General features: G+C 42.4%; 1 protein-coding gene across 1 annotated transcript; it reads right to left on the bottom strand.

Annotated features, from left to right (window-relative positions):
* pou2af2 (POU class 2 homeobox associating factor 2) lies at window positions 1–11,585 on the bottom strand. The gene is made up of 5 exons (XM_023816277.1): window positions 11,181–11,585; window positions 6,820–6,920; window positions 2,439–2,481; window positions 1,769–2,070; window positions 1–1,083 (listed from the first exon to the last, which is right to left on the bottom strand). Exons 1-5 carry the CDS (start codon window positions 11,188–11,190, stop codon window positions 691–693), a joined length of 849 nt encoding a protein of 282 aa, XP_023672045.1. The 5' UTR covers window positions 11,191–11,585; the 3' UTR covers window positions 1–690.
* Between the last annotated feature and the right edge of the window lie 284 nt (window positions 11,586–11,869).

Genomic DNA, 11,869 nt, shown 5'->3' with positions numbered 1-11,869 from the left:
TTATTAAATACCATTAAAACTACAGCATTTATTTGCTTTCCCTAAATTAATTATAAAACATACAATAGATATAATATGGATAATTGTTACAGTGCATTTTACCTAAACTTTAAAGACGTGCATGATAATGAAAGAACAGAAACATTAATAACACAATTACGAAACAATGGAACCTGGAGCTGTAGTAATATTTTACTGTTCAAAGGAACTAATCACTATCAAGGGATGCAAATCTGTTTGAATTACATTCGTCTCAATAGACTAAATTTGAGCTGCACTTAAGTAAGAAAGTTACAAGTACTTTACACAATCAATTAATGTGAAAATATTTTAAAAATACATACAATACATAAGTATGCAGAGCATGACAATTAGCACTTTGGTCGACAATCATCAATAACTAGTCTTTGCAAATGTACTGGAAATTAGGTAGGCTACAAATATGCTACAAAAATTAACCAAGTTAATCTTGGAAAAAAAAACAACATATAGACAACACATCCACAATCACTTCAATACAAGAAGTAATGGTTTTGCTGTAGAAATAATGTACAGCATAATTCCTTCAGTTGGAAAAAGGGGACAAAGTCATGGCTTCAGGAGGGGGATCAAATGAAAGTCAGAAATGTCTCTTGTGAATGAGTGTCCTTGGTGAAGGGGCTCATTTAACAATTAGCCATCTTCAGACCTTCAGTAGGCTCTCCGAATATCATAAGGTGACCATGAGCCAGCATCATCCTTCGACCAGGAGGGGGCGTCGCTGAGCACTGCTCCATGGTCTGACTCCTCGGAGGACAAAGGGGCTATTTTAGACGCCAGGTCACCAGGGGTGCTCATGTAGGGGGAGCACGTGTAGCCAGAAGTAGGTGGGTACAGAGTTGGGTAGTGCACCTCCTCTAGCGAGTGCAGGTAGGGCTGGGACCCGGGTGTGGCAGGACCCCGGCTAGAGGCGCGGTAGTTTACCGGGCTCCCAGAATCCGGGCTGGACAGCGAGGCCGGGGCCACCACAGGGGCCAGACTGTCGGAGCACAGCCCCTCGGCCTGACTCACGGTGTCTGCTGCCGTCTGCTCCCAAGCGTCTCTCTGCAGGCAAAACGTGGCGGTAGTAAAGGATACAGACAGCGGCCGGAGCATATCGCTGCTTCAGAAGCGGATGAAAACGCAAATTCGTTTATCCTGATTGGACAGAGTCTCGCGTTGTGTTTTTCAAAAACTATCATTTCCTGGGGCTGCAGCGTGATTGGGTGCAGGAGAAAACAGAATTCCTTCTGAAGATTTTTGAATGGGTGGAAGACAGAGTGGTAGTTTGTGGATGGGACTCATGCTAATGGTGCACTGATGTGGGAATTTTGTCTAATAGTACCCATAACTGGCTCTGAGCATCAGAAATCTGTAGGGAAAATAATGATAGTCGCATCCTAAGCTCTTGTGAATGTCGGTAGCAACATCATCATATAATGGAGGCGGTGAGACCTCAGTGAAGCAGGGGGGACTTGGGAGCCTATAGCAAGGCTCTAAGTGGTAAACAAGCCAATGAAGTCCCTTCTGCTCTGTTATGGAAAACGACTGATTGTTCAACTTGATCGTCTCCATTATTTCAGAAGTTGTGTCTTTAGCTTTGGTGCTGCTAACTTTGAATATTGGCTAAAGTCGAAATATCGACCGGCAATATCGACCAAGATAGTCACTTCGAACCGACGACATTGTCGTGATTTTTAACGAACGTTGGCTGATACCGATATGTTAGCCGCTATGTCGTAACTCTTACCAGGAGGAAGTGGGAGGAGTCGCCGGGAAAAGGTGGAAGTATGGAAGGCAAAGCTGAGCCGGGGAAGAGGGAGCCCCCCCCGGGGGTGAAGGCCGTGTTCCGGTACTCCACGAAGGGCTCAGTGTAGTAGCCATCTATGAGGGAAGAGTAGCCCGTCATGGAGGAGGCGTCGCAGGACAGGGCCTTGCCCCCCAAGGGCGAGGAGTAAGCCTCTGCTGGAAACTGTTTGCTTGGATGGCAGATCTCCGCGTCGGCCATAAAGGGTCTTCTCATGCCGTAGTAACCAGGAAGCACGTGGGAGCCTGCACCGGGAAATGAAAAACACAAAGCCAGGCTTTCAGGTTGGCTGACAGTTATTTTCTTTTCCTTAATCTCCCTGTGGCGTAGTGGGCACTGCTGGCTCGGCAGCAAACGGGTAGTCGGGCAGTCGGGTGGCCCCGCTGAGAAGGCCTAAATCAAGCACTCCGCCAACAGACAGCCAAGAGAAATCTGGTCTTATTCCACTGAAACGAGATGGACTGCTTAAAGATAAATATTAGCATTTTTTGATAAGCTAAATGTTTGGCATTTCTCACAGTTTCTCCTTTTGCTTATGATGACCGTGCGTAGTTTGGGGATAATTGGTAAGGTTCGTGTTGTCATTTCACTGGTGTGTATGTCAGGACCTCACCTGAAACTGGGACGAAGGCCGGTTGGGAGGGACTCGATCCACCCTGCAGAGGGAAGAATGTGTCATTAGATTGCTGCTCCATACTGCCACCTAGCTGTGGCTCTGCTAGTCTGTCCCGAAGCGATGTCATCGCCACACTGGCGCTTCCTGTAGACGGATGCACAGATCGAGCCGACGTGCGATTGGACACTGGCTCCACAGGAGAGACATCGTTATCGTTTGTTTTCATTAAGTGTCACGACCTGGTTTGATTACACGTGGAGGGGGTGGATGTGTGTATCAGGTCAAAGCCTCCCCCACCTGGGACAACAGGAAATCATATCATATTTACTGTCATATCAACTTCATAGCAAAAGTCAACCCTTAGACTTGGTATCTCCCTTCCATGTTTCATGTAAAACATTTGTTATGACAGCAAGTCCTACAGTATTATAATGTAAAATTTGCGTATAACTGAATGGAATTATCTGTATTAAGGGCATAGAATTGGACGGTAGGAACATGTGGTAGGACCACTGTGTGTTTTTTAGGGGGTGGGGGATGGGGGCTGATTCGCTTCCTAGTCCCTACCAATGTTGAAACCAAATCTGCACCCTTGAGATATATATATATACATATATATACTGTATGATGAAGCAACAGCATGTCAGTCAATCTTGGTCCAGTCAGAGTTGATATTACTGTATATAAGTTATATGCTGTCAGCCACAGATGCAGGCTGTTCTTTTGTTAAAATGCGGACTGTTGCATGAAACACAGTGCGGCCCTGCTGGGCGTACAGGAAACAAAAGCCCAGCCAGCCAAAAGCCCCACTCCTTTTTTACCGTGCTTAACAGGCCCAGGGCGCGACCCTGAAAAGCCCCTCTGACCGGCTTTGTGTTCTGTTACTATTTTCTACTTTCGGCCTGAAGGATCCATCTATTCAGACAGATGCGACAAAGGCATGAAAGTCTACAAAGTACATTTAAAAAAAATGTGAATAAGCAGAAAGCGGATGCCATCATTAGATGTGCCCCAACACCAGCCCCCACTGCGCCGCCAGCCAAACAATGACCTCATTCCGCTCTGTTCCTGAAGCCAAGCATCAGTGCACAAGAAGGCATTTCTACTAGGGAGATATGCAAAACCTGCCTTATAACCCAGCAGATCGGAGGCACCTGTCCCTGTGTGGGATCTGGCAGCCGGCCACGCTGGATTAGTGGCTCCCCCCCACCCCTACATCTCCCCAAGGGAGGGGGTGCTGTAAGAGGTGCTTTGCGAGCTTCAGGCCCGGTGAAATGGCCTTTCTAAAGGGCGCCGGGTGCATCGGTGACCTGCCTCCAAGGACCGGCCATGGCTTGTTGTGGGGGGGGGAGGAGGTGGAGACAGACGGAGAGAATGACAAGGTCCCCGGCGCTTTGCATACTGCAAACATGAAAGAGCTGATTCTGGGGCAGGTCTGGCTGGGAGGCATGCAAATTCTGAAGGTTCCATTTGAATGTCATTTGAATGCCAGCACCAAGACTTCCCTCCTGAGGACCCGTACGTCTCAGACCTCATCTACAGGCCCGATGGCAGTCAGGCTGGGGGGGGCGCAGACACAGAAGGAAAAAGGAAGGGGGAGTGACTCTCTGCATAGCTTTATTCAAGGACATGGAGTCCACACCAGTGCCCCGACAGCCAGACTGCCTCATTCCACCGTTCCACAACATTGTCTCAACATTAAGCTTCAGATTCATGTGATTTTCGACACGGAACCTTTTTGCGTCGCAAGAAATATGAACCTGTAATGCTCCTGTTTTATTGCCCGCATTCATTGAGTCATTTATTTTTGCACGAATAGCTGCAAGAATGTTCCCGGCCAGGTGACAAGGAAGACATCTCAAACAAGTTAATTTATAAATTCTCCTTTTTCACATTAGGCTAGGGGGGGTGGGGGCGTGGCCTGACATGACACAAGAGCTCCAGAAAAAAAACAAACAAATGAGGGATGTATCAGGGCTGCCCACATGAGACAATTTCAGGAACCAGTGTCAATGGGTAGCTTTGGTTATTGGGGCCAGGCCCACTAACTGGGGGCAGTATGTGGCTCAGTGGGTTGGGATACTGCGCCTGACATCGGAAGGTTGTCAGTTTGAATCCCAGGATCAGCAGAGTGATGTCATCCTTAGCTCCCTCAGCAAGACCCTTAACCCTCAATTTTTCCAGTGACTGTCTGACCATAAGAGTATATTGCTTTGTGTACAAGCCTCTGCTAAATAAATTTAAAGCCATGCCATTTAGAAAGAACTAAGGGCAGACATAAATAATCTATCTGACTATCTCTGGTCACCTGAGGCCAGCCTTCCTTTCGTGATTCTGTATTGCCACAATGGTGTTCCTGTGTTCTCCTCCACAAACATGCATCTGGCATATCTCCATTCCACAGAAAGCAGTGAGCCTTCTACAGTCACTGTGGTTTCTATTGTTCCATAATGAATATAATTTGCCTGCTTAAACAGTATTTGACATGTAGTGACTTACAAATACAGAATCATCCATTATAGGGCACTGGTGAGTCTGGGGTCTATCCCAGTAAGTTCCAGAAAGAGGTAAATTGTGTCCTGTGATCCATGTGTCTTACAAATAATAATAATAATAATAAATAATCCCTTATTGGCCATTTGCAGAAGTACAGGTACATTGGAATTCATCTCTTCACCAACCTCATCTTGCTCTTGGAGCTAGGGGTTAAGGCCCTTGCTCAAGGGCTCAAAGACACAGGACTGTCAAGGCCAGGGCTCAAACCAGCAACCTTCCCATCACATAGAGACGTAGCCCAATAAGCCAACATCTTTGTTTTGACTTCCATCTTCTGAATTTGCCATTCTTCTACATGGACCAAGAAGGGCATGAGGACTAGTTATTTGTCAAGCAAAACCCATGTCTGGATGTTAGGTCACTTCATAGGTGCCACCTGGTAGTCTTTCGTATCAAGGGCACGGCAGAAGTTCGCAAGAAACTGAAGAACTGTCCTCAGACAGCTTCTCTGGTCTTCAGGTGGGACAGAAGTGTTCAGATCGCATGTTTTTTTGGCTGTTATGAGATCACCAGGAATCTATGGCTGTATCCGTGAGGTTGTGAGTTCAAATCCCATGGCCAGCAAAGTAAACATCAACGACAGGCACCCAAGCAAGGTTCTTAACCCCAACTACCTCAGGGAAGCTGGATGCTGGTTGACCCTTTGGTTGACCCTTCTCTCTGACCCCAAGTTTTTGTGACTTATACATAGCTTTGGACAAACCATCTACTGAATTAATTTATTTGTTTAACCAGGATCTGACTTAACTTATTAAACAAATACTTTATGGGGTCTGATTTCTTAATGCATTCCTTTTATTTAAGGAGAGCATTTTCTGTTGAATTAAGCTTTCAAGGGTATATTTGACAAACATGGACATACTCCCATAAAAGTTTACTACTGTATACCAAGTGTCCTGGTAATAAAGTGGTATTGAGGCATCACAATGTAACTCATTCCTGAGTCACGTTAACTATTGGGTTACTTTAGCTGTAACCATAGCAACATGTAACCACAATGGAGAGAACAGGAATGGGGGGGTTACTGGGGTCTGGAATGGAAGCAGGAAAGGAAGACATCTTTGTAACAGTCAGGTTTTTCTTATAACGATGACACAACATACAAACTTCACTCCATGTCTACACTTCCTATTGTTAGGTAGCAGGTACTTGGGGGGGAATCTTAAAAAATCAGCCACCTCATACTGTACATGTGTGGGCAGAGGCAAATTTTTCAAGCAAATAGGAAGATCCAAAATGGGATAGCTCTGAGTCATCTGACGCTAATGGCCGCCTAGCTATGGAGCACACAGTACCGGCAGGCTGAGCCGTGCCACAGCTAACAGAAAAACCCCAAACAAATTGCACCAGGCAGGCAGAATCGATGGGTGAGAGGGGGCTGGCCACAAGAGAAGAAGCTTTTCCTGTTTGTTTAAAGCCCAAAATCAGTATCTCTGTTGCCGACAATGGCTTGTCTTGTCTGAGGTCGGGGGTGGGGGGGGGGGGGGGGCGGGTAGATGATGCTTCTCGGCAGGTGTGTTTGATGCTAGCTTTGCATAGTCAGCCCGCCACAACCGGGAGGCAGCAGCAAACTGCACTCGCAGCCGCAAACAGACATTCTCCTGTGCTTCTCTCCCACCGCGATGGAGGTGACCAACAGATTTCATTGGGCAGAACTTGACTCATAAATAGTTGTTGCTCACTCAGTATTTAGCCAACTATTTGTCATGATAAACAGAGAGGGAGAGAGAGAGAGAGAGAGAAAGAGAGAAAGAATACTGTGAAGAATGAAATGGTGGGTAAGGAGATAGATTCGGGCAAATTACCCAACTTATACACTCACATTGTATCTGGGCACGTTGGTTTGCCGTGACCTTTTCTCTGCCAGCAGGTCTTTCACTGTGTGCTTCACTCTGACTCCCTGATACACTCTCTTGGAGAACTCTGAAAGGAGGAAACACATCGATCTGTATCGTAAACCGCAAAGGAGTTTTCACGATGTATTTCCAACGTATTGCACTCTCTACTTTAACTGGCTTGAAATTTTTTATGGTCTGGACTGTACCTAAATATTAATAACAACATCCACGTGTAGCATGGCTTCATATTGGCTGTGAAGTCGATTATATTAAAGCAGGTATAGATGCTGAAAGTAACAGATTTACAAGTCAGTGCCAAAGCAAATTAGCACACACAACATACAGCTAGCATGCAGTTTAGGATTTGGTGATTATCGTACATTCTCTGGATTTCTACAAATGTGTAAAAGTCGTTCTTACCTTTGTTGGAGAAAACAAATGTCAGTAAGTTCTTCTGGAAGAAAAGTTCCAGTAAATGTGTTTCTAACTTGCGTACTGCACTGTGTTGAATGTTCAGTAGACTACTTTCTCAAACCAATTTATACTGACAATTTAAACAAAAAATATTGCAAATGACTCCTCATATACAAATCGGCCCCTGCATTTGGTTATCGTTGTATGTTAGTCAAAACCCATGTGACTGAAATAAACTGCTCATCTGTATAACTTTGCAAGATCAGTGCATTTTAGGCCCTTTGGCTGTTTGTTGGTTTTATGGGTTTTAGGAAACTGTTAACAATTAAGGAAGCATTAAGAAACAAGGAAACACGCCGCTATAGACACTGAAATGCACTGTAGCTTTCCCATGTTTTGTTCGAACAGCAACTAAATTCACTTGGAATTCATTGTTTCACAATGCACACAGCGCAGGTAAAATCAATTAGCATGCTTTCTGCACAGTGCATTTAAGGTTACATTAAATGCAGTGTTAATGATTCTTTTTCCGCGACTCTTTTGATTAGCGATTGGAATGTGGAGTGTGCCACAGACGGGCACCACAGTATCAGATACAGCTCATCTGCAAGGTTCTCTGTTTCCTGCTTCTTCTTCCATTAGCCCTAATATGATTTACTGTGGGCTATTAGCATTTGACTTAGCTCAGTGTGTAAGGAAAATACCCAATTTATATGTCCATTTCTGAAGTTTATGCTCCTTAATCAGCATTATTATTACAGAAGCTATTCTTATGCACAATTCACCAGTAGATCATGTTATGCAGATTTTACATTGAACAGATATTGCATTGGGAACAGTGGTGGTTCTAGACCATTTCAACTAGGGAGGAGGGGGGGGGGGCAGACTGGGTACATTTGCTCTGTTAGGGGAGACAGGTGCATTTGACCTTAACGTCCTTCAAGCATTACATAGATTGCCAGCATTAAGAAGCAAAAGACAATTTTGAAAACCAATGTTATTTATGCAATGCTTTGCAGTTACATTCGACAGTGTTTACAAATATGTAACTCACTCTGATTTATTGCTTCCACAAGCCTGATTTTGTTTTCTTTCATTAACTTAGCTTTTCACCAACTGAACCACCCATGAAGTGTCCGGCAAGAAAATAAGTTTACGTTTGTGTTTCGCCTGTTCCTAGCGCACAGCATTTTAGCACACACACACACACACACACACACAGAGTGTACTATACATATATAGTGATAATAATCATACATTTATGTCACACCCAAGTTGCACGCATGTCTTCACGGGGGCACCGCCCCCCTCCCGTGCTTGGACACCGCTCGTACTTCCTCTTTTGATTTCTGGATGTATTCTGGTTAACAGCACAACATTTTATTTGATATAAAACTTTTCCTCGCAGTGCAAAAATGCAAATAAAAGGAAATAAAGTCATATTCGTACAACCTGGCAGGTTACATCGCTTACCGGATCTTTTCAAATGAATTGAATAGATTTGCTTTTTCGAGTTTTCCGAAGAACTAGTGAATAACTAGAATTAGTTTTTTTTTAAGTATAGCTAAAACGGGAATCACTATTAATACGCTGCTTTTTGTGAGATAATACTGACATAATACTCATTCAACTGATACTCATAAGTGCAGTGTTTAAGCACTGAGAGTCTCCAAGTTACGAACGAGATCCGTTATCTATGTCTGTGTCTTAGTCGAATTTGTAGGTAAGTCGGAAAAATAATAATACAGTGCATAATAATTATTATGTGGTACTAATAACAGTAACTACTAGTACTGTACTGTACCTCGAACGGCTGAAGCTGTGCCATGTTTTCACGAGCGTAACAATGTAGTGCGCCTTCGCTCTTAGGAACCACAGTATTTAACCAGAATATTTAATATATAAGGCTGTATGACATTCCCTTCGTAAGTATGAGTTGTTCCTAAGTCGGACGTTCTTAACTCGGGAAATGCCATGTAGTCCTACATGCTTCTACGATTGACAAAAGCGCAGCAACCTGTTGTACAGTATGCTGCATTTCCGGTGAATGACTTTAGGCCTATATTTACCCTAATTCGGCGTTTATCTTAATGAATATTCAGATAAGTATTTACATGGGCTTCATCATTGTTACTGCTTAAATTTTCACAGAAAACCCGAATGAGACATGAACGTGGAGACCTATAACACAAATCGTAGTTCCTATAGACTATATTACACTCATTAACCTGATGTAAAAGTCTTAAGTGATAGAAAAGTACAGTTAAACCTTAATTTATCAATTTCTACATACACTCTGTAAAAAACGTTATTTGAGGTTTGTTAATCGGTTGAAAATAATTAGAACAGAAACCAGGACCGAAGCCATCGTAAAGTAGGAATATATTTTAAGTCTATTTCAATTATAATTTCAATATAGATTGAAATATCTTGCTCAGTTTTCTGCAGGAAATGAGGGAAATGCTCCTATATACAAAGGAGTACATGAGCCATTGAGTGTCAATGCTAAACTTCGGTCCTTGGAGAATACGGTAATCCTTCATCATTATCCTTTTTTCCAAATAAGAAACCAAAGCAAAGCCAACGTCACATTCGGACGCTGAAAATATCACCGATGATACCCATATGACGTTTAGTTAATTATTAGGACAACAAAAAAAAGTAAAACGGAGCAAATCCACCATATCCAAAGTCAAATTAAGCTAGTAATTATTAGAATCAGGACAGAGAATCTCTTTGATGTCGGATAAGTAAGAATATTTCATCAAAGTTCATTACACTTTTGAAATACGTTTACAGAGTTTCGTGATTTAGACTTATATTATACTTGGCATCTACAAGTCAAAATCTCCAGAAACAGTTATTTCAAGATTATTGTCATCACAGGAAAAAAGATTCCTAATCCTAATATGAGCTAAAACTCACATATATCTTTACCATTAGCATATACCAGAAAACATTACTCTTCACAAAAGGGCTACCCGTCTGACAAAGCACAGTACAAACGAGTTAACGCTCTCATCATCATCATCATCATCATCATCAGCAGCAGCAGCAGCGTCATCATCATGATCGAGCAATTATTATTGAAATTTAAGAAGTTATCTATTTTATACAAAACATTTTAAATGAAACTACATATTTGCACACCTGATGTAATTCATTAAAATTTATATTCAAAGTTCACCCGTTTTCAACAGCTTATCCTGGTGAGGGTCTTCGGGGGCGGGGGCGGCTACACCAGTTAACACAGGGTACCAGCGTTAAACGCGATGCTGGAATGTCACTAAGGGATATTCAGAGGATTAAGAGTTTTTCTTTTAAAATTTCCTAGGTAGCATAAATCCTTTTAGAGTTACTAGACACTATTTGCAATTTAGCATATGATAGGAAATTGCATGCAAAAAACACAGTGCTATGTAAAATAAGACAGCTTTATGAAAGTGGATTAAGATAAGAGGCCACTGAACGCTACACTTCAGTGAATATTGAGAGAGATGCTCAAATTATCAGAAGTTTTGAAAATCACATTCACTTAAAAGAACAGTAGATAAACGCTTTCGTGTGAACTTTACAGTCGATGTGTTTCTCACTAGGACCCTGGGTGGTAACGCATTCTAACATTTAACTCCACTCATTCCTTTCCCAGGTGGATTACAATCTTTTAGCCTTATACATAATTATGCATTTTAATACATAGCGTATTTACATGTCATGGTTACTTTGCTTTGAAATGTTTCTCGGAGATTACATTCGGCTGTTCGTCAGCCTCAGCTCTCTGCGATTGAGCAGTATTAGATAATCCATACAGTACATTTCCAGCACGACAACACATATACCAAAATGTTTACATTTTATTGAAGTGCTCCATGTAAGGGCCTTGGCGCCTCACTGCACCAACAGAATTTATATAAAGGAAAATTCTTCTTACCAGTTTCCATATTGTTGAGCTGCCTGTTGCCAGGTCCCTTTCTCTTGTCAGTTCTTTGAAATTAGTTGGTTATTTCAGGCGATAAACAAGGTAAGTGGTGTTCATCATACAAAATTCAGTATACACTCTTAACTCTAAAACTGCCCGGTGGACCTTTGGCCATTATATACCGGTCAAACTATTGCTTCTGAAGTTAGCTTACCCCATTTGCTTAAATTCAAATAACCGCTAGGACGTTTTTCTTTCATTTGCATCGACATTCTAGATTAGAAAACAGAGGCAATATGCACAGCGAAAGCTACTTAAATTCACTTTTAAAATAAAAAATAAAATGAAATATCTATTATTATTAGTAGCAGTAATTGAGCTTTAGTAACTGTAATAAACCACCTGCAAAGGCTTTGATGTATAGGTTATTGGTGACATTCAATTCCAGTCCAAAGACTAGTTTAAATAAATCTGCATTTTTTATTAATTTCTTTTAGTATTTGAAAACCCACAAAATGGTGATTTGAGTAGAATGAAAACGTTTGTTCCGCAGTCATGGTTCCCCAGATTTTCGCTAGAGGCCACGAGGAGTTCTGCTTTGAATAAAGACATAGTTTCACGGGGGAATCTGGTTATGTGTCAGCTCAGTCCAGAGCAAGACATTTCTAGCTACAATTTATTTATTTATCTCACTAGATAAA

The sequence above is a fragment of the Paramormyrops kingsleyae genome, chromosome 18 (assembly GCF_048594095.1).
Source record: "Paramormyrops kingsleyae isolate MSU_618 chromosome 18, PKINGS_0.4, whole genome shotgun sequence".
NCBI classification, from domain to species: Eukaryota; Metazoa; Chordata; class Actinopteri; order Osteoglossiformes; family Mormyridae; genus Paramormyrops; species Paramormyrops kingsleyae.
Note: the sequence above shows the minus strand (reverse complement) of the source record. Positions and strands in the feature narration are given on the sequence as shown.

Bases quoted from the DNA above. Each gene is read 5' to 3' on its own strand.
- pou2af2 (XM_023816277.1), bottom strand. The intron at 2,482-6,819 runs GTGAGTGTATAA...TTCCCTCTGCAG, and splicing joins CCAACGTGCCCAGATACAAT to GGTGGATCGAGTCCCTCCCA. The intron at 2,071-2,438 runs GTGAGGTCCTGA...TTCCCGGTGCAG, and splicing joins GGCCTTCGTCCCAGTTTCAG to GCTCCCACGTGCTTCCTGGT.